Raw genomic sequence first — 26655 nt, 5'->3', positions numbered from 1 at the left:
TTACGGCCATAAAATTAAGAATCCGCAGCAGTAGGCTCATGAGTGTCTGTGCTAACCTCATCATTTTCACGGCACTCGGCGGAGACTCTGAAATCTTGAGTCGCAAAGGTCCATCGAAGCGTCACAGGCATCTGAGCTTGCGCCCCGCTGTTGCACGACCACCGCTTCTGGAGCCGCTTCCTCCAAAAAAAAAACATATCTTCATAGACAGTAGAGTTCGGAGGAACTATAGACTCTTCAGCCTCTTCCATGTCGAAAAAATTGTTTCCAACATTTACTTCGTTACTTGAGGCCTCGCTGCTGTAAACCTTTATTGGGGTTACCAGCTAAGGCAAGTCCTTGAGGCGCTTCCATCCGGCGGTAGAGGTCCTCCTGAAAACCTGTAAGGTCGCAACCCACTTCTTACACCAGGTCTTGCAGACAGCACATGCGTGCTGCTGAGGATCGACCTAAAAAGTGTAATGTAAGACAAGCTATGGCTTTCTGGCCTTGCATAGCTTCTTGCCCAAACACATACCTCAGCAAAAAAGCCTCCAGATGAATGCAGCATAAAATATTGCGGCAAGCAAGGGACAGATAAAGAAAGAGTAAGTTTATTCAGGTATATAAAACCTATCCCCTACCCCCTCACTCAATCCAATTCTCCCCAAAGTGAACTCTGACCTCTCCCCTTTACCAGGTAAAGACAGGAGGAGATGAAACAAAAGAAAACATGGATAGGGGGGGTCTTTAAGATGGCAAGTCCTGAAATGGAGGTGAATGAAAACGAATCACTCTAACATGATGGCTGTAGCCCTTGGCGTCGCCTTAGACTGTTCCCCCTCTACTCAGCATATTCGAATTTGCAAAAGATTACCACTTCAAACTTAGAAAATTGACCAATCAAGTTTTAACCGAAGGCAAGACCTTCCACTGTTTCACAATGTACAAATTCCTATATGTAGAATACCATTTTTGAGCTGTCAAGATTTCCATGTGCGAGTAAATCATCCAGTCCATATTTTTCACTTTGCATCTCCAACTCTTAGCTCTGATTGCCCCATTTCAAAACTCGAACTTCAAGTCCCACTAGGGAAAGAGAAAAACCTGGGTCAGATGAGCTATTCACGTTTGGACCCGGGAAACTTGAGACCTCTGTATTTTGACCCAGGGCAAGTGGATTGTAGGACATTCATGGTTAGCTATGGATTTTAAGAAAAGGCTTTGGTTGCATATCTCATTTTACTAGTGCAACTAGAATGATTCAATCTAGATTTGTATGCCACAGGATTTTAAGTAACCTCACTGGCCTTCACCAAATAAGGGTGTTGACATCTAATCTTTCTTTATTCTTCAGTCAGGAGGCTGGTGCTCAGTCACTTGGTTACCGAGACTGTCGCATATAAAAGAGAACACCAGGTTTCCAATGCTGTACTGTTGTGTCGTCATCAGGTGGATTAGTCTAGAGAATTAACTGAAGCTAACCAAAAGACTACAAAACCCACAACACATTATGGCATAAAATACAAGTCCAGGAATGGATACAATATCCTGATACCCTGGAGTGTTATTGCAACTCCATTTGTCACATGGCTTTTTAAAGTCTCACTACAGACTGTTTTTAGATGTCGGTCACATAACCATTGTTATATTGCCATACTTTAACGTGCACTTAAAGTTGCGTTTTGGTTGACCCTAGCTTATGGTGTATGGCTTTCATTTCTATTTCAATTCCTTGCCCCTTCCTCTATGGTGTTTCTCGCCAATCTTCTGCTGTCCAACCACGGTAATATTTGTGTTTCACCCAGACTTGAGTGGTTGAACGTCTTCTTCCACAGCTGACATCAGAGAGGTACTTTTTTTTACTAGGTCATTTGAGATTTTGCACTAGATGTGTGCCGGTCCTGCTCGCCCTCTCCATTGCTTTCTCTTTTCCTCTTCAGGAGGCAGTTGTCAATCCACCCCTGTCTCCTAAATCACTCTTGCTTCTCTTGGTCTGGCTCCTGCCCCCACCCCAACACTATATTGCTCTTGCTCTCTGACACCAAACACTACTGCGGCTTGTTTTGTTTGTCTCAGCTCTGCAACCCTCCACCACAGATGCAGTTGGTTTTTGCCAGTACTTAAAAGAATGTGCCAGCACTGGCAAAGCCAAAGAGGCAGACTGTAATCGCGGCATGCTATTCTCTTTACTTCGAAGATTGTGTGTAGATGCAATGTGGTGGCCATCATGGAAATATTAAACAAGCATTGGCAAAGCCAATAGACCTCTGCAATCTCAGAGCTATTGGCGTTGTCAAGGTCTTAAACCCATGTGTCGTGGAGTGGATGTATGTGGTGTGGGAATATTTGGGTTTGATTGGAATTGTGTGGCATGGAATGGAGTTGTGTAGTGGAATTATGTGACATGGTGTGCAGTTGAATCATGTGGATAGTAAATATGGGGTATTGAGTGCAGTGGATTTATGTGGAGGGAGGTTGTGTGTCATGGAGTATAATTATGTGCAGTGATAGTGTGTCTTGAAGTGGCATGTATTGGAGTCGAAATATGTGGTGTGGTATTGAAATATGTGGCATGGTGTGGAATTCTGTGATGTGCTGTGGATTGGATGTTTCTGGTATGTAGTGAATTATGTGTTGGGGAGTGGAATTATGAGGCATGGTGTGGAATTAGGTGGTTTGACTTGGAATTGTGTGGGGTGGAGTGAAATTATATTGAGTGGAATCATGTGGCATGGTGTGGAGCGTATTTATGTGGAGTGTTGCTATGTGCTATGCTGTGGATTGTTGCTATGTAGTGCTTTTGTGTGGAGTGTAATTATGTGGTATGGAGTCGATTGTAATTATGTGGAGTGTAATTATGTTGTGTGGTATTGAATTGTGTGGTGTGGAATTGTGTGGCATGGTGTTATGTGGCATGGCGTGAAGTGGAATTATGTGGCATGTGACTATGTGACATGATGCGTAGTTCAATTTTGTAGAGCGTAATTATGTTTTTGAGCTGAGTGGATATATGTGGAGTTTATGTGGTGTGAAGTGCAATTATGTAGGTTGGAATGGAATTATGTGTAGTGGATTTTTCTGGAGATTATGTTGAGTGGAGTGAAAGTATGTGGTGTTGAGTGAAATTATGTTGCATGGAGTGGTATTATGTGAATTGGATGTTGCAAAGTTATCTTGTGTGCCCTGTACTCCCCCATGGAGGAGATGTAGCGAGTGATAACATGAACCCTGGTATGGAGTGCTCAAAGACAAATTTTTAAAAAGTAGCTCCTAAAACAAAAGCAGTGGATGGACACAAGTCCTTGGTCAATGCTCTGGAGTATGGCCAAACAAGAAGAGGCATGAAGCATGGATGCCATTGACAAACTGGAATGAAGGATAAGAGAGCAACGTTGCAGGGAACAAATGGTAAGCCTATGGGCGGCCTGTAGCCCACTGATTGTAAACAACATGTCTTGAAGAGACAGTGCATGCACGGTCTAGCCAAGACCCAAAGACTAGCATTCAGCCATCAAGGGTGAATATAAAATAGCAATCCATGCTGCCTGCCAGTAAACAACAAGCATCGACAAACTTAACAAATTGACTTTGTCAATGTTTATTCATTCAGGTTGACTCCACTATTGTGCAAGGCTATGTGTGCCTGCCAAAAAACACAACAAACAAAAAACCTAAATACATTACATCCAAAAAACGCATGACAAACGCCATCTCATCTGACAAGCCCAATCTTCCTGGGTTGCCGAAACCTTGTAGTGAGATTTAAAAAAACATCAAAACCACAGGAAACTCCTGAAAACATGGCAAGGATGGATATTAAGAAATGTAATTCCAAACACACGGCATGGGCAGTCTTCAAAAGTAAACCAAGTAAACTAAGAATCACCAGACTATGTTCCCTTATATTACATTCTTGGATACAAACCCCAAAAATAAGTTTCTTTTTCACTTTTGTTCTAACTAAACTGGATACAACAGAGTTTTACTGGACTGCAATGCCTGGGTCAGCCAATCCCCTCTGCTTTGAAATTCGGAAGACCTCTGAACCTTATGTCAATTGGATTAAAGCAAGCTATCATTGTTGATCGAACATGCATGCCTTCTGCTTGTTTCACTCACTCTTAAGTCCCATACCGCTATACAAAAGTGGTCCTGATATATGAATGATTAAATTACCGATAATATACCGACGCTTTACCATATGGTCATCACAATTAGAAACAGAATATACTTGTTCATCAGTTTCCTCATTAAGCCATCTACACAAATACACGCATTTCACAGTTTATTTAATTCCCACCCCCATAGCACACTCAGCAGCTGCTAATGCAGATCCCATATTGTTATAACTCATGGTATTACTGAACTATTTTCCCAACAATTCCCATACCTTTCCTAGTTTCTAATCTAACACACTCCCTCGGCCCAGAGAGAGGATATTACCCATGCTTTTGATCAGCTACATGTAAGTAGATTAGTTGTGTATTCAATGAGATTGCTGAGGGGGTCTCAGAATCCCCTTTATTTCTCCGTAGTTTTATATCGCGGTATGGTATCAGAGCACTTTACACAAGCACCAGTTGCGTTACACAAGGACAAGTTAATTTTTGTTAGGCATGGGGAGATTAAGTATTTTGCCCAGAATCACAGGATGTTGAGCGTCGCTGCCGAGACACAAACCCGGTTCTCCATATTTGAGGTTGACTGTCCTAGCCGTTAGGTCACATCCTCTCCCCAACCTTCTCCTTTCTTAACTATTGTGTTGCTCTATCAGTAGACTTGGGTAGATTTTTATCACTACAACCCCATGTTCCTCTCATGGTTTTCAAAATAAGGATTTAGCAGACTCTATAGCGTGTTTACATGCATGGGCTGGAAAAGATGCGAGGCTGGGTGGGTGGGTGTCGGGTTGTAGAGAATTGGAAGAGGAGACAAGAGAGCGGAAAGCATACCTTCAAGGCTTTGATTCGGGTCATTGATCCGGATTTTCTGAACAGACCTTCCGTATGTAGATGCTGGCTATGAAACTGGCAAATATCCACTAGAAACCTGGAAATAATAAAAATACAGATGCTAAGTGGGTTTTGGGGAGCATCCTGATTTTCTGAATCACAGAGTTGGGATAGGGGCAATGCCAGTAAATGCATCAGTCGGAACCTGGAACTACACAAACCGTGATGACAAAAACAAAATGGTGGTGGAGGGAGTCATGGACCAGAATGCTGAGGACTGGCGGAGTATTAAATTGATTATTCCTGCATTAAACCAAGATTTAACCTTCAAGGGCTAAATATAGGGCGTTTCATGAGAACCAAAATGTGCAAATCTACCACATACAATTTGGTGAAACGTCTCATTTATGTATAACGTAAAAATTCTCATTTTCAAGTGAATATGTTAGATAGTCAGAGGCCTGACCAAACTGAACAGGATCCCCTTTTGCAGGTTACTCTCAACATGTTTCGAACCCAAAAGTTCCAAGTTACGGTGGGGAGGAGTGACATTATGTGCTCCTGCAAGGGGGTGGAGCAAGTGGGAATTCTAAAATGTATCTTTATTATATTGGAATGCGTTCCGAGTCCTAAATGGGATGACCTCTGGTCGTTTTCAGCTCTCAGAAGATAGATACTCACTGTGGGACACCTTCATCACTTTCTGAAAGAGGCAGTCCGTGCAGCGGGATCCCGAACAGACCTTTGCAGGGAGAGGCAACCTTTTCCTAGAACGGGAAACGGGATATCATTTTGAGGAGTTGCAAAACTCATCTTCATAAAGGTTTAAGATCAGTATCTACTGAAGAAAGCAACAAACATGTCAAGCAACTGCAAGTCTGGTATCATAAGTGGTATTTTGAAGGTCCAATTAAATGTCATGTCAGGTCATAGTCTAAGTATCAGAGACCAAACACCATATTGGCTAAACTGCACACCAGACCCGCTAAACGCTTTGGTAGCTTGAACCCAAGGGTTGTGAGGTGGCCACTCCTGAATGCTATGATGTTGATTGTAATTCTCAGATTTATTTTTGATGATAAATCCTGATGACCTGAAGAAATAGGACTCTGGAAACCGATTTCCCAAACTGCTACCGGGAAAGCAACAGCTCTCGGCATTCCAGGCAGCAGAGGGAACACACTGGGAACACAGTTCCAACCAGATGAAGAAACCAGCACAAACAGCTCACTTAAAAAAGAAACCTAGACACAAGATCTCCTTTCCCCCAAATGAGCAAATACAATGGTGATAAAACGAGTTAGGATTAAGTGGGCAGTGCACAAGAACATAAAGAAAACACAGATACAACTAGAAAAGAGAATAAAGAAGTAGCAATAAATTAATTTTAAGCTAGTAATTAAATTAGAGTCAATTTTACATTCCTTTTGTATGAACTTTATCTCAATGATGTACAGTTATTTTCCTCCTTTTGAGGCTAGAATCATCTTGTGGGGCATTTTCATGCGTGTCACTGCCAGGGGCCATAGTATCTGCACTGTGGTTATCAAAAGAATTCTCAAGATTAACATTATTAGCGAAAGGAGTTAAATCTCCACAAATTAATATCATCTACCCATGAATCACCATTTATAAAATAGCCACCTTTGAGAATAATATCTTTTGATTAGGTTTCAGCTCAACAACACACCCTTTTTATTCCATCAGCAATGTCCTTTTAACAAAATAGCACTCTTGCTGACAAGCAACATTTGAATTGGTTCAGAGAATACACAATCACCCTTTTGCACCTTAAATTTTTTTAATGATATCCCAATCACCAACATTAAAGTCTTGGACAGATCCTTTCTTCACACAATCAGGATACTCCTTAGAATACTATTTTGCTTTCACACAGTCTTAATCTTTAGCATAGAAATGGTCTCATCACTTTTGCTAGCATACCAATTAAGAGTTAACCTGATATTGGGCCCTCTACAGTTAAAAAAGAAAAACTGTGAATCAACCCTCGTAGAACATGGGGTATATGTTTAAGCCCAAACCTTTTCTCTTAAATAATCTTTATCCTCCAATGTGATGTCAAAGCAGTTTAGATTCCTTCTTTTTAGAATTTTCTTTAGAGCACTTCACTTAACCACTTGCTGAAGGACAATACAAGGGTGTCTTTTCTTGTTTGATACCCAAGTGTCTGATCAGATGGTTAAGTTCTTAAAATGCAAACTGTTTACCACTGGCAGAATGAAAAGGTATGGGGAGGTAGAAGCTTTTTTTGTTAGCAGGCTATCTAAACTTCCAAAGAGACTTAAGAAAATCAAATAGGGAGAAGGCACACACAGGGTTTTATTCCGGTCTCTGTATTTCTTAAAGAAAGGCATACATGCTTTTGCAGGACTAACAGGCAGCTTGAAGCAATTCAGCTTTTGGTTTGATACCAGTAGATGAAACGGTGTGACAAGTAATAAACTTCATTCTGTAAAAACGTACACTTTTCTAGTGATGAATTCATAAAAAAAATTCTGTTAAAATCTGTGAAATCTTTTCAAGAGTATCATTATGTTTTTGTACTCTATTTGCCAAAATTAAGATATCATCTTGAACTGTTAGGACATCTTTGATAACTTTACATAACAAATCCGTTAATTTCAGGAACACACTAGCAGCAGATGCGAGACCAAAGGAAAGTCTAAAGTTTCTAAAGGCACCAAAGGGAGTCACAAAAGTTGTGCGATCTCTAAAAGTTTCAGAAAGAACACCCTGATGATTTATGGATTTCACTTATTGTGCAGTCTAAACAAACAACGACTGCCAACTGTTCTTGAATGTGTGGGCAAAAAATGTCCATCAACCACAATGTTGCTCTGGATGAAAAGGTCAGCACACAACCCAATATTGTCCGAATTTTCTTTTTTTGTGATTAAAAACTTCTGAAACACAGATAGATGAATTGGTTGTCTCTACTATGTTCTCCTTACATATAGCCTATATTTTTCTGTGAACATCTTAATACCTAGGGCGTGCAGGTCTAACCTTATTCTCAATGGGCAATTCAACTGAATAAAATGTCCGAACCTTTATCACATGCCACCTACTGGCAAAATGTTTTTATCCTGGTCTAAAATGTCATCGACATCGAAAGAATCACCCTGCACTTTAGAAATGGACATTTCACCTAAAGTAATAGGATTGTCTGTGCCTGGTCTAAGAACAATTCCCAATCTGCCAAGGTTGGGCCCATCAGACTATTGCGCACTTTGACAGCAATATAGACCTTTGTAAAAATGATGAGACCTTTAAATTGCGACCATTCTTCAAAATAACCAACTATGCTCCTATCTTTTTCACCGAACACTTTTGGGTTGACGTCTGGTGTTTTTAAAAAGCGTATCTACCCAATTCTTGCAAAATGTATCAGCAGTTATGGTAATTGAGTATCCAGAATCCACCATCATATTCCAACATACCTCAACAAAGCTTACTAAGCCCAGAGGTTGAAACACCATTCTTTTTCTGAACCTCAATAGGAAGAACAAGAGTATTCATAACCTCTTTATCTAATTCAGCACAAAATGTTACTCTGTTGTGGTTTTTTTTTGAACTTTTGCGAACACTTTGGAAGTGAGATTTTTTTGCATTTAATGCTAAGTTTGCCAGTAGCGGGCATGTGTAGTTACCCAAATGACTTTTCAAACCACAACAGTAAAATGCAGAATTTTTGTTTCAAAACACATTTACCTTCAACGACACATATGCGTTAAGGCAATGCGCGATGTAGTTGCTGAGCAGAGGAGTGGAAGAGGAAGAAAGGAATTGGAAGGACGATCAGGAATCAGGAGAGGATGTGGGGAGGTAAGTAGGGCTGGGGCTTTAGGAGTCAGGACGGGGTCAGGGTTGTTTGTAGGGCAGGGAGCAGTTTTAGGGCTAAGGGCAGGGGGGGGGGGGAGGGACAGTTTACAGGGAAGGGGTTTGATCGTTAGCAGGCATGTCCCTTGACCCATTAGGTCTTTACCACAAAATTGCGTGGTAAAGATGCGGTCATGGTAGAGATCGCGTGGTACAGGCATGCGTTGTTCAGGCATGTGTTGTACTATCATACAACCATATTTCATGTGTGCATTTCCTGTGCAGTCAGCATTGTGCATGATCCCCCTTCCATGTGTGTGACATGAGAATAGGCATTCCAACCACACGTGAAGATTTGTCAAAGCGCGTGTCAAGTCTGTTACCTCAGTGCACGGGCCACGCCTCCATGTGCAGCATTGGTCAATGTGTGCTCAGCCTCCTCACTCCAGCGCAGTTGATGACAGTTAAGCCAATAGAGGAAAGCATGTCCTTGAGCCAAGGAATAATGTAGCAATACAAAAATAGCACATATGACAACTATAAACATACGCTCCGTAGAACCACTTGAAAGCAAAGCACGGTTGAAAGTAAGTCCCAAACAGTCTTGCTGGCAGCATGTTACACGCTAATACCTCAGTGGGTCAATGGATGCAGTTGTCTACATTGCCAATTGTTGTGAAGTGGCTACTTCAAGAATGCTAGGAAGTCGTTAGTAATTATCAGAGAGTTATTCTTGATAAATTCAAAGCCCCACAAGTCAGAGGAATCAGGAAATAGACAGACCCAACCGCTGATTGGAAAGCAATGGCTCTCAGCATTTCAGGCAACAAGTAAGACATACTGGGTAGCGATTTACAAAAAGACGAGCAAGCGTTGTCAAACATCACTCAAAGATGCAACCCATACACAAAACCAAGCCAAAATCTGGATAATGCTACATACAGCTTTCTCTCAGCATGAACACCACGGATTCCAACGAGGCAGGTACTCGGTCTGAAAAATATTTATCAAGATTCAAACCCATCTTTAATCCCTGTTGAGGGCAGGTGTTCGCCCACCTTGAATATTGTGTGTGTTTGGGTGGGTGAGTGAGTGACTGTATGGGTGGATTTGTGGGTGTGTGAGTGGATTTATGGGTGTGTGAGTGGGTCTATGAGCGGGTCTGTGAGTGGATTTGTAGGTGGGTGAGTGGCTGTGTGAGTTACTGTGTGTGTGTGGGTGTGTGTGTGTGAGTGGGTGTGTGAGTGGGTGTGTGAGTGGGTGTGTGAGTGTCTGCAGGGTCTGTGAACCAGTGTGAGTGGTTGTGTAGGTCTGAGAGTGGGTATGTAGGATATACTTTATTTCGGTCAAATTTCCATAAAAGTGCAGAAAAGTACATTTTAAAATTACAAACATTAAAATACACATATACAGTATCACATGTATAGGTATCATGTAGGTCCTATATGACACTACTTCCTCCAACTCAGCGAAGCATTAACAACAAAAACCTCTAAAAAAGCGTCTGCCATGTTGAAGCTTGCCATTGTTTGATTCATCCAATCTACTCTCTCAGATTCTTATAAAACATAATAACGGAAATTAAAAACTACCTTAAAAACCATTCCAAATAAAATACCTAGCGCTTATGTTTTCTCTTCTGGTAAGAAGTGTATTGTGCAAGTAACCAGTGTGATAAGAAATAAGGGAGAGAAAATTCCACTCGAGCTCACAACAGTAATGCCTAGTACCCAATTGCTTCTCTGGTAGGGGGGTTGCCTCCTCCTCGATCGAAGTTACAGCTTTCTGGCGCCTAAAACAGACATTCATTAAAAAGTGACCTATGGAGAAAACAATAGGAGTTGAAGCATCAGTTTTCAGGATCCTATAAGCAACCTGGTAATATTTAGTTCCCAAATTTAAACTGATTGGTCTGAGCCACTACCTTCGAGCATGGCGGTATTTAGTGCAAAACAACCAAATATGTACCTCGGTCTCTGTCCCTAAACCACAAGCAGGACACACACACGTGTCGTGATTACTAACCTAGGTGGTAAAGGATCTTAACGACAGGCAGCCCAGACGAAATCTTATATACAGGCTGTAGGCCAGCAGTGGCGAGAAAAGATCTAGAAAGAGCTCAAACACAGGATATAGCTTAAAGATTAAAAACTGAGTGGCTAAACGCCCTGAAGACGCAGTGGTAGCATACCCATCTGTCACAAACGCCCAATACTTGGTCTTAGCTTTAGCTTTGGCTTGTTTTCCTATTTTCTCTGGGCTATCCTACAGCTTGTCTAATCCTAATGTCTTGCACCAAGTTGCTACATGGAGAAGCCAAGGAATTACATTTTGCATCAAGACTCACGGTAGTCCGTTCGCTCAGGCGTGGACCATCAGTGCAGCCAGTACATCAGGGGGTTAAGTGAATCCACATCCCTGATTCTCTTTATCCTGAGATCGAAAACAATGGGATACATGGAGCGCTAACTGGAACAGAAACAAGTGATCTAACATAAGTGTTCTCACATAACACCAGCCTGTGGGCATCAATGTGATCGCGTAGCTCTGCTCCATAGAGTGCAGCGCTCTGTGGTTTCACCCAATAGACTTTAAGGGCAGGGGCAAGTGGCTGAGACAGAGTCCGTTTGTAAAAGGAAGTATAGCTATGGATCAATGGCACAAGGTAAAGTAGCTTTTAATCGACTGAGGTCCCCAGCAAAGCGAATCAGCCAACCTCACCCCTACATAATCACAAATGGTTACCCTCTCAAAGGACTTTTCAGCGATCCTCACCATTCTTGATCTGGCTTTTGTATTTCCAGAGACCATGAACTTTTTTTCTCTGCATTCAATTCTAGGCCCGTGCTTTGCAGAAAACCAGAAATTTATCTAATTAGTTCTGTAAGCCCATAGGGCTTCTCGAGAAGAGTAAACAATCATCTGCGAATAGCAGAATTGGTATCTTATTGCCATTTAAGATCAGAGAATAATTTTCACAGTCCCTTAGGACGTTGACAACCTCATTTACATACAGGGAAAAAAGGGTTGGCACAAAATATACAAACTTGTAGCACCATGCACCATATAGGAATTTTTACTGGTTAATTCGCCTCTTTTCCTCCATCTGACCTGTGCATAGTTACCATTGTGTAACCTCTCTGAACGATTTACCAAATTACTAGGTACACCAAGCCCTAATAAGACTTTCCAGAGTAATTCTTGGAGTACTAGGTCAAAGGCCGCTCGTAGGTCAACAAACGCCACATACAATTTTTGTTATTTGAGCAGCACATACTTCCAGGTAAGTAATTTAAACCTAAAGACCTGATCACATGTGCTTGTTTTCACACGAATGTCCGCTTGATAGGCTGACAGTATCTCATGGTCAGCCATCCCTTCACATGTAAATGACCAAATACTTGTTTAGAAAAATGTTTCTGTAGGTTGTCTATCGGGCAGATTGGTCTGTAATTGGAGGGGGCTGAAGCATCTCCTTTCTTGTGGATACCAATTATCTCTACCCCTCTCCACGTCTCTGGAATTTCTCCCCCATCGAGTATAGCATTGGACATTAAGGTAATGTATGGGGCCCATACCAGGGGCTCTGATTTATACAGATTACTGGGTATCTGCCTGTGCGGTTTTAAATCTATCAATAGCACGGAGTGTGTAGCCTAGAGTAAAAGCTAGATAAATATTATTGATTGCGCCTGGGGATAGACCGGTGGATGGATTTCTTGTTTAGTCCCCAGTTATGGTCCATGTGCAAATAATTTCTGCCTTATCATAAAGCATAGTAAAGTGGTTAACCCAAATCTCAGGCTGAATATGGTAGCCCGGAGTAAGGATACTGTGAGCTCCCATGGGCTACAATTTTCCAGAAGGAGCTACTACCATTGCTCCAAGCGGCAATCAATAGATCCTGCCAGTCTGTATCTGCCCAATCACATTTAGCTCGGGTAAGAACACTCTTGTACCTGTTTCGAGCTGAGACTAGATTTAAACGATCGCCTTCTCCAACGTCAGTCTTCAATTCTCGCTTTGCGTTTTTACACTTCGGATTAAACCATCCTCTATTACTCTTCACAAAAGGTTTGTTGCCTGAAATCCTGACTAAAAAACATTTTTCAGTGCCTCCTAGAACTTGCTATGTGTTGCTAGGATATGCCTGGGCATGAAGGAAGCACTATGTGTCATTAAGATAGTGCACAAATAGCTCATAGATTTTTGCATGCACATTACTGTCTTCAAGAACCCTAGACCAGGTTACTCTCCTATGGTTGTTATAAGGGGTTCTTGTGTTGTAGAATAACATCCGGGCAAGTCTCTTTTAAGAAGAGTGCCCTCACAGATAAAATTAAGGGATTATAATCGCCCTCAGTTCTGTAGAGAATCACCAGGTCACCTACTAGTGACCAAATGCTGACGTCCACCAAGATGTAGTCGATGACACAGACTAAAACCTCACTTAAATGTAGATTGCCTATCAGGATCAGAAAGGGTCCTGCTGTTGCACACCCTTAGGCTCCTCCCGACCACCAAGGAAGTGAGCTGAAAGGTTACATTAGTGAAATGATGACAATAGACTTTGTGAGCCAGGCAGGGAATTCCACAGTGCTCATCTTCCTCTTCAGTAAGAATATTGGTTAGAGAATAATGTTCAAATGTTGTATTAAAATCACCCAGTGACTATAATTTTAGTCTGGGGCTGGTAAGAACCAATAGTATCATAGAGCAAGATCAAGACTTGGGAATCAGTGCCTGGGGTCCACATCTTGAAAAACACTAGTTATGACAAGATATGTAGGATATAGTATAGGTTTAGTGGATTCCTTAAGTAAGTCTACATCCAAAGTGGGTATGGTATTGTGTGGGTCTGTGAATGGGTGTGTGAGTGGGTTTGTGTGTTTGTGAGTGGGCGTGTCAGTGGCTGGATGGTTGTGCGAGAGGCTGGTTGGGTATGAGTGCTTGTGTGAATGGGTAAGTGGATGTGTCAGTGGCTTGATGGATGTGTAAGTGTCTGCAGGGTCTGAGTGGGTGTGTGATTGTCGGTGTCAGTGAGTGGGTGTGTGATTGTCGGTGTCAGTGAGTGGGTGTGTGATTGTCGGTGTCAGTGAGTGGGTGTGTGATTGTCGGTGTCAGTGAGTGGGTGTGTGATTGTCGGTGTCAGTGAGTGGGTGTGTGATTGTCGGTGTCAGTGAGTGGGTGTGTGATTGTCGGTGTCAGTGAGTGGGTGTGTGATTGTCGGTGTCAGTGAGTGGGTGTGTGATTGTCGGTGTCAGTGAGTGGGTGTGTGATTGTCGGTGTCAGTGAGTGGGTGAGGGGGGTGTGGGGGTGGGTTGGGGTGAGGGGGGTGTGGGGGTGGGGTGGGGATGGGGTGGGGGTGAGTGTGGGTGGGGGTGAGTGTGTGGGTGGGGGTGAGTGGGGGGGTGGGGGTGGGTGGGGTATTGGGGGGTGGGTGGGGTATTGGGGGGTGGGTGGGGTGGGTGGGGGTGTGGGTGGGGTGGGTGGGGGTGAGGTGGGGTGGGTGGGGGTGAGGTGGTGAGGGTGGGGTGGGTGGTGAGGGTGGGGTGGGTGGTGAGGGTGGGGTGGGTGGGGAGGGGTGGGTGTGAGGGGGGGGGTGGGGGTGAGGGGGGGTGGGGTGAGGGGGGGGTGGGAGGGTGAGGGGGGATGGGGGGTGAGGGGGGATGGGGGGGTGGGGGTGGTGGGGGTGGTGGGGGGGTGGGGGGGGTGGGGGGGTGGGGGTGAGGGGGGGGTGGGGGTGATGTGGGTTCGGGTATGAGTGGGTGGGTTGGTGTACGAGTGGGTGGGTGCAGTGGTCGAAGTGGGTGGGAACGGAGGGGCACGGCGTGCCCCTACTTATTTAATTTAACAAAGTCCGTTCCCCTACTTCTTCGTTTCAAAAATGCGTCCCGGGACGGCAGGAATGCTCCGAGCTTAAAAGAAATACTACAGGATCATCCAGGCGGTGTGCTGCATAGCGAGGAAGGCCTCTGCCACTGCCAGGACCCCCTCCCCCTTCCCCACTGTATCTGTGGGCAGCGACCTGCCCAGCAACACTGTAGGAGCCGTGGGGCACTGGAGGAGCAATCAATCGGCACAAAAACCGGGGCCCGGCTGTGCAGTGATTTACACCTCATTTAGTGAGGAGGCCACCCACCTGCCCCCACTGTCACCAATACAATGGACACATTAGGACGCATTGGCGGCCCCGCCCTTGACCTGATCTGCCCTTTATTTTCCAGCTCACCCAGACTGGGCCGATTTTAGGGCGGTGCGACCGGTGCCACCGCACTGGGTGCTGGCTTCCTGGGGGCGCCCTGTTTGAAAGTTTATTGTGCTTTTGAAGCACCTGCTGCAGCGTTTCTTTCCTCCACAATTACCAGGCCTCACATAAATGTCAAGATAACTCGTGTGATTAATTATCTTCCTGGAGAGAGATGAGCATTTTGTATATTTGAGGTTTTGACATCAGTGAAGTTAGTGCAGGGGGTTAATGTGCCTGCTGCAAAGAACGAGTACCGAGTAGATTACGGAGTGTGTATGATGTAAACAGATCAGCAGGGAACTGCTTTCAAAAGAGACATCTTTTTTGTTACTTGCAATTTATAACTTAAAGTCCTAATATAGAATAGTGAGCTACTAACTTTCATCCTAGAACTGCATACACACTGCAAAGTATACATTATTAGAACATTGATTAATGTTGCAAAAAGATTTAATTTGGCTAGAAATCGATTCTTGTTATTAAAGAAAACTCCCAACTATGCTGTTTCTTGTTCGACTCCGAGTTTGTGCTTCTCTACACCAAGCACTCTTAAACTATACTAGTATGGATGACATGTGACTCCTACACTTTTAGTCCTTTGGCTTAAGTAACATTTCCTATACACTGATTTACACACATATGATTGATTGTCTCTGTGTAATGTGTGTGTGTGATGCAAAGTGCTTGGACACCCTACACTGGTATGAGTGGCGCTATATAACTAATTCAATGCATCTGAGAGACTGTGGTTATGGAGACTTGGTCACTGTTAAATGGTGCTAGTGAGAGAATCCGTGGTGGAGGTGGTCATTGGGGGGGGGGGCGCCAACAAACATTGTCGCACAGGGCGCCACCAGCTCTAAAGCCGGCCCTGCACCCAGACTGACAATACCACACGGAAAGGAAGAGGACTGGAATTCGTGCCAGACTGTGCTCAAACCTTGGCGCGTTTTAAAAATAAATGTGGAAAATGTTTAATGTCTTATCTGCTGTTTTCCGTATTATATTTTATAAAATGTGTACTGCTTCTCTGTCTATGTTCAGGGATGTGGTCTTTTTGAAACTACTGTTTACCCTTTTCCAAGGATATAACATAAAAGCAGCCCGAGGTGTCCATTTCTGTGACACCCGAGCACCAGAGCCCCTTGTGAGCTCCATCCAGGGTCTGACTGTGAAAACAAATAAGCCCTGGCTCCAAGGCCGGGCTGGTGTACTGGGCATCTGGTTTTATTACTGGAGGCTGCAAAATCGACCCCCAGTAACAAAACCCGCAGGGCTGTCCAGCCCAATGACTCACTTCTCACTCTCAAAAACGCAAAAATCACTGCAGGATTCCTTGTGAGCCCAGCAGATTTCAGGCAACAATAAAAGAGTCAAGATTTATATCTCTGGTGGTTGATCTTCCTGTTGGAGAGAGATTGGAGTATTGTCTATTGCCAGTTTTGACCCATCCATTGTAGCACAGAGGGTTAAAATGCCTGCTGCAAAGAACCTGTACCATACAAATCACAGAACTGTATTTAATGGGCAAAGCTCAGTGGGTTACTGCTTTTGTCACAGAGAGCTGCATGTAAACTGCATGGTGAGGGTTTGGAAGTTATGTTTTTTCCCCAGTCATTCATTATCCTAATACTGCTAAAATTGGTTTGTTTGGGAATAAATACATTCTTTTTAGAAAATCCAACTACTGTGTTACATTTTGTACCCTCGGGTTGTGTTCCAGATCTTAAATAAATGCCAACCAGAATTGCTGGCATGTGAATCCTAACACCTTGTAGCCCTTTTTGTGTTGTAAACATTTTCTAAACATTGATTTACACACGTATGATTAATTGTCTCTGTATGTGTGCATGATGTAAAGTGCTCCAAGTCCCTCACTGGTATGAGAGGCACTATAAAACAATTTAAATACATGTGAGAGAGGGGCAGTGGAGAGTTGAGGGGCGCTGTTGGAGGGTGATAGTGAGGGAATCCTTGAAGGGCCCCAACAAGATTGTCGTATCCTGGTGCACCGTAAGGTCATCATTTACTGTTCTCTAAAAGCTAATACAATGGAATACATAATACAATGTGTTGTAGAATGCACCATTTATGTAATTTTTTCCAAAATTTTCTAGGGGAGAGAACACACTCTCCCCGTGTCCCTTGTGCAGTCATCAGGCTTGCTTGCTGCGTTCGCATGCATCACACTGTGCAGGGGATGGACACCAATTTGCCAGGGCTGCTTTGGGTTCCCAGTTTGGCCCTGTCTGGCACCAAAGTAAAAGTGCCCCATTTAGTAAATGAGATATCTAAACAAGCATTGGCAAAGCCAATAGGTCTTGCCTTTGGGACCTCTTATGTTTGTGATTTTGTTTTAGCAATGCATTACAGCCTAACTAATGTACGATTGTGTCACCACAAAAAATAAAGTTGGATGTATCCTTCACTTCCCGAATGAAAATATAATTTTGCCTTTTACCCTCAAGAGCTCTTTCAAGTTTTTTGTGGGTAGGAGAGTTAGCAAGCCAGACAGTTCAAAAGGTATAGTTAGCAGGACACTTGAATACATAATGTCGATGTTTGAGCAGCTTGCTGGCTGACATGAATGTGGAGGAGCCCTGTGGGTTTCTGTGAGTCAGATCAGATTTTCCTCAAGAATCCCTTAATCTTCTGAGCCCTGCTTATGCCCTTCCTTGCTGTCCACGAGTACACCAAAGTCTTACCTGTGTACACTAAGAGCACAGTTTTCATGTCCTCAACGTTTGAGGCAAAAAACACTAATTGATTTCTAAACAAGGAGTGTAAAAACTAAAGTAGCCATGTCGTTCCTGCTTATTTCGCACGCTTTACATAATCTTCCTGTGCCTATGAGTGTTTGCTTTTTCCAGGATGTTGTTACTTTTTTCAGGCAGTGCGTAATTTGAATTGAGTCACAGCCAGGTGTTTATAATGGGGCAGAATTGGGTTGTAGCTGAAGGCAGTGCAAGTGACTCTCAGTGGGACAGAAGGGTGCTCAGGGAGGATAGGATGTGGCACTACGGCCAGAGCTACCAAATCTGGAACTGGGGAATCGGGCTTCATGACCAGTCCACCAGACCACTCTCCTGAGGGAGCACATTCCCCTACTAGACCTTAGAAGGCCATACTAGACCATAGAAGCCCTGGTCTCTAAGCACCAGCAAGTGGACCCTACCGGTGGCCAGTGTGGGTTAACCTTGAAGGCCTGTCCATCACAATCCATACTGAAGTTCACCTACAGTCTTGCGAGTAGGCCTACGAAGCAGCATACCCTAGAACAGCAGTGACTTTGTCACTGAGGTCACAGGACCCTTGAGGCCAGTCCGCCTCACACATAGGTGCCTCCATTGGCCTTGTTCCAGCGGTATTAATGCAACTCACCAGGGATTGGCAATGCAGGATTTGCATGCACACCAGACTAAGGGGCATGTTTACAAGGGCCTTGCGTCATGCCTGCACCACGGAACATGGTAAATGCACGTCACAAATCAGCAAGTCATATTTATGAAGCCACGCAAAGTCACTTTGCATGGCTTTGAATGGTTTCATAAATATGGAGTAATGCAACACAGCGCAAATTGCTGCTTTGACTTACTCTGCACAAGGGAGGCATTGCAGTGGGTGTTCCCACTCAACTCTCACGTTTTTTTTGCATTCCCAGATTTACAAGGACTTGTAAACCTGGGACTGATTCAAAATCTTACGCCTCCCCAAGGGAGGCACAACAAGGAGAAAAATCTTTATTTCTCCCTGTTTTCCTCTTTCTATATGTGCAGCACTCATACAAAGAAGAAAAAGCCTCTCAGGTTTGCTTTTGTGCACAAAAACAATGCTGCATGCAACGGAGGTACCCTTGCACCATGGTGCAAGGGTGCCTGCGTTGGCGCTAGGCTGACGAAACGGCACCAGCACACTTGGAAAGGGCAGGAATGCACCGTATTGGATAAAGACGGTGCATTTCTGCCCTTTCCCTGTGACGCAGGGCAGCACAGCAAAGTAACTTGATGCGTTGCACCACCATTCCCGTAAATATGTCCCTAAGTTCTCAAACTTCACGGTGTCTCTTTGCTTCAAGCAGCCAGCACTTTTAACATGTGCTGCCTGCTTTTGGGTCGCTGCAATTACGCAGTAATGGAGGGCAAAATTATGTTGCAGTGTTGACTAAATTATGCAGCAATGAAAGACTGCAGGTTATTGTGGTACATTTTCTGATACTTTGTTATTTTGAAATTTTTACACATACTAACAGTCTCTGCAAAGCTTTCGCCTCATTAATAGCAGCCCTGAGAACGTGACCAGTCAACCTTTGTAAAGGGCCCTCCACTTCACAGCAACACAAGTCACGTTGTTTTGATCCATTTGAGATACAAACAAATTTTTAGGTAAAACCATCAGCTTATGAAGCAGATGGTGCTTTATGTGGCAAACACGGCAGAGTTATAATTATGTGGAAAACATTTGCAAACTAGGATATTTTGCCATTCATGTTTGAACTTCTCTCATGCAGTCTCTGGTGGGTGGTATTCCTAGACACCTACAGTGCTAATGGAGAGACAAAGGAGGAAGGTGTCTAATAGTGATTGCAGAGGATAGTAGCCTGTAGGGGAGAAAATAACTGATTGAAATAATCAGAGGACCACTACCTATTTTTGACTCTACCAATGTTTGAGTCTCATAATTTCAGAATTGATGCATTTGCAATTCTGATTGCTATCTAACTTGAGTGGTAATTAGTACACAAACTACTCATAAAATAGTTGTATCTCATTCATCTGATACTGCTAAGAACATCTGCAAAACCAACAGGTCTGGGTTGTTTTAGAGTGCTAGGTCTAGATACAATAACAGGAAACTAAGAGGCATCTAATGCTGGCTTCATGACATGTTGCTTGAAGCATGTAAAAACACATGAATACAATTTTGCATTGACCGTGGGGCACAGAATGATGTCATCAACAGTGGTCCCCAACACGTGGGGCTTCCTGTCATCGAATCTAAAGCCAAATGTTATGTTCAGAATTGGTTAGAAAAAGGGAGGAGAAGTGCTAATGAAAGAAACTGCATGGCTCGGACACAAATGGCTTACGATTCCACATATATGCGTATTTGGGACATTCTGTGATTGAATACGTATCCCAAATTGTAAATGTATTTTAATGTCAATAACTCATCTATTAAACCTCAAATAAACGTGTATCTATTGGTTGCATTAAATAACATTATAAGCTGTAACTCGTCAGTGAAATGCCAAACATACTAAAAATTGGGATGTTTTGCTCTTTCTAGCCACACCTCTGACTCCGCCCACTGACCCAATCCTCGGAATATTCCCGCCCCCTGATGCTCCGCCCACAGTTCCCCTACTTTCTTTTCCCCACTTCGACCACTGGGTGGGTGTATGAGTGGGTGTATGAGTGGGTGTATGGATTGTAAGTGTGGATTGTAAGTGTGTAAGTGAATGGGTGTCTTTTTCATTGGGTTCTGGATCCACTGATCCATTGTGGATATACACAAGGGGCCACATTGAGCGCAACTTCCAAATTCTACATGACGAAAGTGGGGGAATGCTGTGCAGGGTACTCGGACTGCTGAGTAACCAGGGCTGATGTCTGCCATTGTCCCAGAAGTGAGAGGACATCCCTCACCTCACCACGCTTTGTTTGAACTGAGGGTCTATCTAGAATCCTACCTGCTTGTTGAGAGGAGTGTGCCTGCAGGAGAAGACACTGTACAAGGGAGAAGCCCATTTTGTTCCTGTGTAGGAATAGCCAGACAAAGTCAGCTACTACTAGGGAGCGAACTGGAAGCAACCAAAGTTGCACAAGGTCTCCCTCTCGGTTTCCCTGAGAGAACTGCACTGGCTCGTGTTGAAGTCAGTGTTTCACGAAAATTTAAAGTGTATATTATCCTCAAATAGTGTTTAAGATCCAAATTTTAAATATCTCTCATTTTCACTACGATAGGTGAAATTCCAAAGCGTTCAAAGTTACTTCATTATTGGCCCCCGGAAGACACAGAGTCCCTCAGTCCGCCGCCGGCCTTCAAACATGTACACTATTTGAGGATTATATACACTAAGTTTTCGTGAAACACTCACTTCAAGTATGGGATTAATTGAAGAATCCTTCTTATGTAACATTGGGGATTGAAGAAGGATTGCCGTACGATTGCGAAGTGAATCAAGTAGTGATCGTGGTACGTCAGTGATCTGAACAAGATTGGACTATTTCCATTATTGCCCTGAGGAAGCCCTATGCGGGCGAAACGCGTTGGCTGTATTGCTGCTGCTGTGCATGATCATCTTGCGACATTAAAAGAACAATTATATATCAATGAAAAATTTGGACTGAATCACTTACTGTGTAGTCTATGCATTCTTTAGTGTTGCCTCTGTGTTCTTTAAAATCTTTAAAAGCCCAATTAAATTCCCTCACACTTCCCTCAGGTAATGTGTTGCTCCAGTACGTCAATGAACTTCTCATTGCTTCTGACACTGAAAACGGTTGAAAAGACAGCACAGTCAAATTGTTATTGCATTTGGCACATCATGGACATAAAGTGTCCCTTTCCAAATTTCAATATTGTTGACAGGGGGTCACCTATTTAGGTCACTTCATGTCAAAGAAGGGTAGGAGATTGGCTCCTGAGCATATCAGCACCATTGTTAAAAGGCCTATCCCTCAAACTCAAAAGGATATGCACGCTTTTATTGGCATTACTTCCTACTGTCGCCACTGGATCCTAAATTATTACCTACTTATCAAACCCCTGCTTGCTTTGATTATCAAAGATGTGCATGAACCCTTGCCCTGGACACTTGAACGTCAGCAGTCTTGAGCAATTAAAAGTTGCGCTTTGCACAGCACCTGACTATGCGAACTCGTTGGTGCTGTACATACACGAAACGGCTGGTTATGCGCTTTCTGTGTTAACATAGGCATTTGGAGGTAAGAAACGGCCGTTTGCTTATTTTTCTGCTTTGCTACATCCTGTCGCCAGAGCCCTCCCAAGCTGTCTAAGAGCAGCCGTGGCCGTCTCAATAAGGCAATCGGCTGGGCTCGTACTTGACACTAACCTCATTCATGGTGCCCATGATGTGGTTACCCTTTTGAATAAGACCAAGACGCAGCACCTCACCAGTGCACGTCTGACCGGTTATGAGCTAGCTCTCTTTGCCCCGCATGTCACGATCAAAAGATGTGCCACTCTGAACCCAACCCCGTTGCTACCCCTCCCTTCTGAAAGAGAGGAAATTGACATACATGATTGTTTCTTCCGGACAGAGGAAGAGACAAAAGGACGGGCAGACCTGACTGATGTTCCCTTATCCGACCCCCAAGGGGAACTATGTCGATGGCTCTTGTTTCAAGTTACCAGATGGCACTACAACAGCTGCATATTCAATAACGACACTGCACACTGTAGTTGAGACATCACAAGTTCCCCATCAGTCGGCCCAAGCTGCAGAGCTTGTTGCCCTTATTCGAGCTTGTGATTTGAGTGAGGTACTGGCTGTCAACATCTATACCGACAGTCAGTATGCCTTCGGAGTCACCCATAACTTTGGACAGCTCTGGGCAGAGAGGGTTTCTCACTTTCCATGGGATGACGATCCAGCATGGCCCTCTGATACATAAGCTTATGTCAGCTTTGACCCTACCCAAGAAATTAGCGATAGTAAAGTGCAGTACACACAAGAAAATAACTGATAATGTGGGTAAAGGAAATGCCTTTGCAGATCAGACAGCTAAGGAGACAGCTCGAACAAAGATGAGAAGGAGGTTTGTAGCAGGTCCCGCTAGGTGGGTGCCTGAGGTTACCATGTTTGATGACACGCTGGAAAATGACAAAGAGATACAAAGTGAAGCAACTGTTGAGGAACTAGCGATAAGGCAGGAAAGCACATTACGTTTGGATGAGGATGGGTGTTGGACTGATAAATCAGGAAAACAGAGATGGATGTTACCAGATGCATATGTTCTTCCCGTAGTTACCATGGCGCACGGGCCAGCTCATATCAGTGCTAAAGGTATTAGTAAGTTGTTAGACCCTATATGGCAGAATGACAATATCCCAAAGATAGCTGCTCATTAGGTTAAATATTGTATGGTGTGTATGATGCACAATCCTGGGAAAGATACCACTACGCCACCTGGTAATTTTGCACCCCCCACTTTCCCTTTTGAGGTCCTCCAGCTTGATATATAGAGATGGACAGAGTCACCAATCTGAAGTATGTGTTAGTGGTTGTCTGTGTATTCAGTAAATGGGTTAAGGCGTACCCCACCCAAGAGAATACAGCCATAGGAATTGCTAAAGCACTCCTAAAGGAGTTTTTTTCCTCGCTTCGGCTTGCCCCGATTGATTTGGAGTGATAACGGAAGTCACTTCAACGCAAAGATCATCCAGTTAGTGTGTGAGGGTCTACATATCAAACAGAAATTCCATGCCACAAACCCCCCCCCCAGTCAGCAGGTTTGGTTGAGAAGTACAATGGTACTCTCAAACTGAAATTGGCAAAAATTCAAGAGAGCACAGGGTTGCAGTGGCCAGATGCTTTACCATTAGCATTCTTGTCTTCAAGAAAGACAGCTCACTCTAGAACAGGACTGTCACCTTACAAGGTCATGTTTGGGTGCCAACAAATGTTTGGGGCGTCCCGCAACCTTGAAGGCTCTCAGAGATTGAATACCCTCTGTTGGTGGAATATTTGTACAAGTTAACTAAAAGTCTGCGTTCTAGTCACCAACAGATTCACGATATACTTCCGCCAGCACTTGAGGGGCCTGGGCACGATATTCGACCTGGAGACTTCATCTTGACGCGCAACTTCCAGTGGAAGAAAGCCTTGGTGCAGAGGTGGAAGGGGCCAGTGTAGGTGCGCCTTGCTACCCACACCGCCGTCAAGGTCACCGGCCGAAAGATTTGGATACACAGCCAGCATTGCCGAAAAGTACCTGTTCCTCTGCCTTACGACCAATGAGTCCTTGATGGAATTGGAGATTCAGCGGGGGAGCAGGTGCCCCGCTTTGTCCCTTTTTCAGAATGCCCAGCTAACATGGGCCCAAACCGAGGTTGAGAATGATGCAGTGTTGAATGCGGCAGTGCCCCTCTGAGGTCAGGGTCGTACAGGAGCCCCGTCCTGCTGGCCCAGCTGTGCTCGAGTCCCAGTCCACTGGCCCCTCTTTGTCTGAGCCCCTTTTTCCTGACCCCTCTGTGGCTGCAGCAGTTAGGTACAATTTGTGCCCCCGACGGGGGAACAGTGCACCAAAGTAAAAGTCAGATTAGCAGGGATGAACTTGATATGTCAAGCAACAGTAGCGTAGGGAGAGGCAAGATTGGTGCATTGTTCGGACACTGGACAGGATAGCTCGAACGTTCTCCCTTGAAGAGGGGTACTTTATCATGTACGACGTAGGATTTTCTTCAAGAACTGGTCCGACAGCTCGAGCGCCGGTGCTCAACAGCACCAAAGTTGATGAACAATAGGAGTATGCCAGAGAGGCTCTAACGGACGCTGGGAACATTTGCCTTTTGCCCTTGGTGTTCTTGCATTCCTTCCCCTTGATTTCATAATGTACCCGTTTGGCCGACCCATTACTCAGGAGGAACAGCCATTTGCAGTATCGCGTTTACAACAGGATGAGTCTAGTTTGTCTGGCTGATCCATAAAGAGCAAAATAGTTTTCGTAGTGATTGTTGTGATTTTCTTAATACCAGTACTTGGAGGAACATGGTTCTTGGAAGAAAAATACCCAGTGCGTTCCCTGGTTGGCACAACGCCTGTTCCCCCCGAACACATGTTCGTCACTTTGACCCCTCACAAAGGGGAACATCGTAAAACATATGTAGACAATGTATTTTTGCAAATGTTGCATTAGGCCCATGATATGTCTAACGTTACTAATTGTTGGATCTGTGGTTTACTCCCTTCAGTTACACATAAGAGTGATATCCTGTTATCGATGCCATTCTCTTACCTGGGTAGCTGTGAGGAGTGGTTTGAATTGTTTACTCTGGTGCAATCACTTTCATGCTTCTGCCATGAATATGACATCTGCTGATTCTCGCACAGTTGTACAAATAATGGGGTAACCCAGTATCCCTCAGAACCTGGGCAGTAAGTTTATAAAGTAAACAATGGTTCCGTTGGGTGAAAGAATTTCTTTACACATTGAGCATAATCAAATATTATTCAGATAATATGCAATATTATGGTGTAAACAACACACCAAACAGTTCGTATGCAAACCAAATTCTTTATATATAAATTGCGTCATTCATATATATATATGCATCTATGTCATATGGAAGGCCGTCAACCAACAGTGTAATGATAAAAAAGTGACACAGTGAGAAATAAGTGCTCAGTGACAATGTGCGTGATCTGTACAATAATTTTAAAATCTAGCGAATTTGAACATGGCCAGCGGATTGAATATTTATAGTAAAACTGCGTGATAGAAGAATCCCTTTTAGCGCAGGTTCTATGTACTGGTCCACATATAAGTCGACGTTTCAACCCTTGTGCTGCACTAGTGTGAGGTCAGTACGGGTCTTCATCAGGACAAAAGGCAAGCAGTGACGGCCTATTTGTGATTAGGATTCAGTTGAAATCAGGGCCCTTCGGAGTGATACCCATCCGGCAAATTTTCTGGAAGGGCTTCAAATGGAAAAGTACGTTGTGGGGGCCTCAGTGGTATATCAGAAGAACCACAAGTCAGGTAACAATCGATGCTTGTCAATTATATCTTTTAAAGTCTAGAGTGCCGTCGGTATTCTAGGCGCTTTTAATTCTGACTGCAGGCAATGATTTCTCGGTTCGTCAAAACGAAGTAAACTCTTAGAATATGGGCTGCCGGCTCTAATCTTGGCGCTTCTGAGTAGATCATGCGGGTGGCAGGAAAAGATTACTCTGCTCGTCAAAACGAAGTAAACTCACTATGACGGCAGGCAAAAAGTCCGGGCTCGTCTGTGGTATACGGCAGCAGAACCTTTTGTCCTGATGAAGACCCATACTGACCTCACACTAGTGCAGCACAAGGGTTGAAACGTCGACTTATATGTGGACCAGTACATAGAACCTGCGCTAAAAGGGATTCTTCTATCACGCAGTTTTACTATAAATATTCAATCCGCTGGCCATGTTCAAATTCTCTAGATTTTAAAATTATTGTACAGATCACGCACATTGTCACTGAGCCCTTTTTTCTCACTGTGTCACTTTTTTATCATTACACTGTTGGTTGACGGCCTTCCATATGACAGATGCATATATATATATATGAATGACGCAATTTATATATAAAGAATTTGATTTGCATACGAACTGTTTGGTGTGTTGTTTACAGCATAATATTGCATATTATCTGAATAATATTTGATTATGCTCAATGTGTAAAGAGATTCTCGCACAGTGGCAGAATATATACGCTTCCATTAAGGGTATAATTCCATGGGGTCTGGAGGACAAGGGGCATCAGGTACGCTGTCCCCATCAGCTTGTATGAATATATATGAGAAGGTAAAGAACGAAACATGGCTTAGAAATGAAATGTTGGATTTTCAAGGATTCAATGCCACTAAATATTTTTGATAAATTCTAATACGTAATATTACTAAGGAAGAGGC

The 26655-nt window shown here is 43.7% G+C and overlaps 1 protein-coding gene across 2 annotated transcripts in view; it reads right to left on the bottom strand.

The window, feature by feature from the left end:
- The window catches only part of LOC146798001 (uncharacterized), a 423068-nt gene that overhangs the window by 338536 nt on the left and 57877 nt on the right, over positions 1–26655 (bottom strand). For both annotated transcript variants that reach the window (XM_085625231.1, XM_085625232.1), the window contains 2 exons: positions 5616–5701; positions 4935–5031 (listed from right to left, as the gene is read on the bottom strand). In XM_085625231.1, the coding sequence (XP_085481357.1) occupies positions 4935–5031; positions 5616–5701 (183 nt within the window). The remainder of the gene's footprint in view (positions 1–4934; positions 5032–5615; positions 5702–26655) is intronic.

Source organism: Triturus cristatus, chromosome 9 (assembly GCF_964204655.1).
Source record: "Triturus cristatus chromosome 9, aTriCri1.1, whole genome shotgun sequence".
Taxonomy (NCBI): Eukaryota; Metazoa; Chordata; class Amphibia; order Caudata; family Salamandridae; genus Triturus; species Triturus cristatus.
Note: the sequence above shows the minus strand (reverse complement) of the source record. Positions and strands in the feature narration are given on the sequence as shown.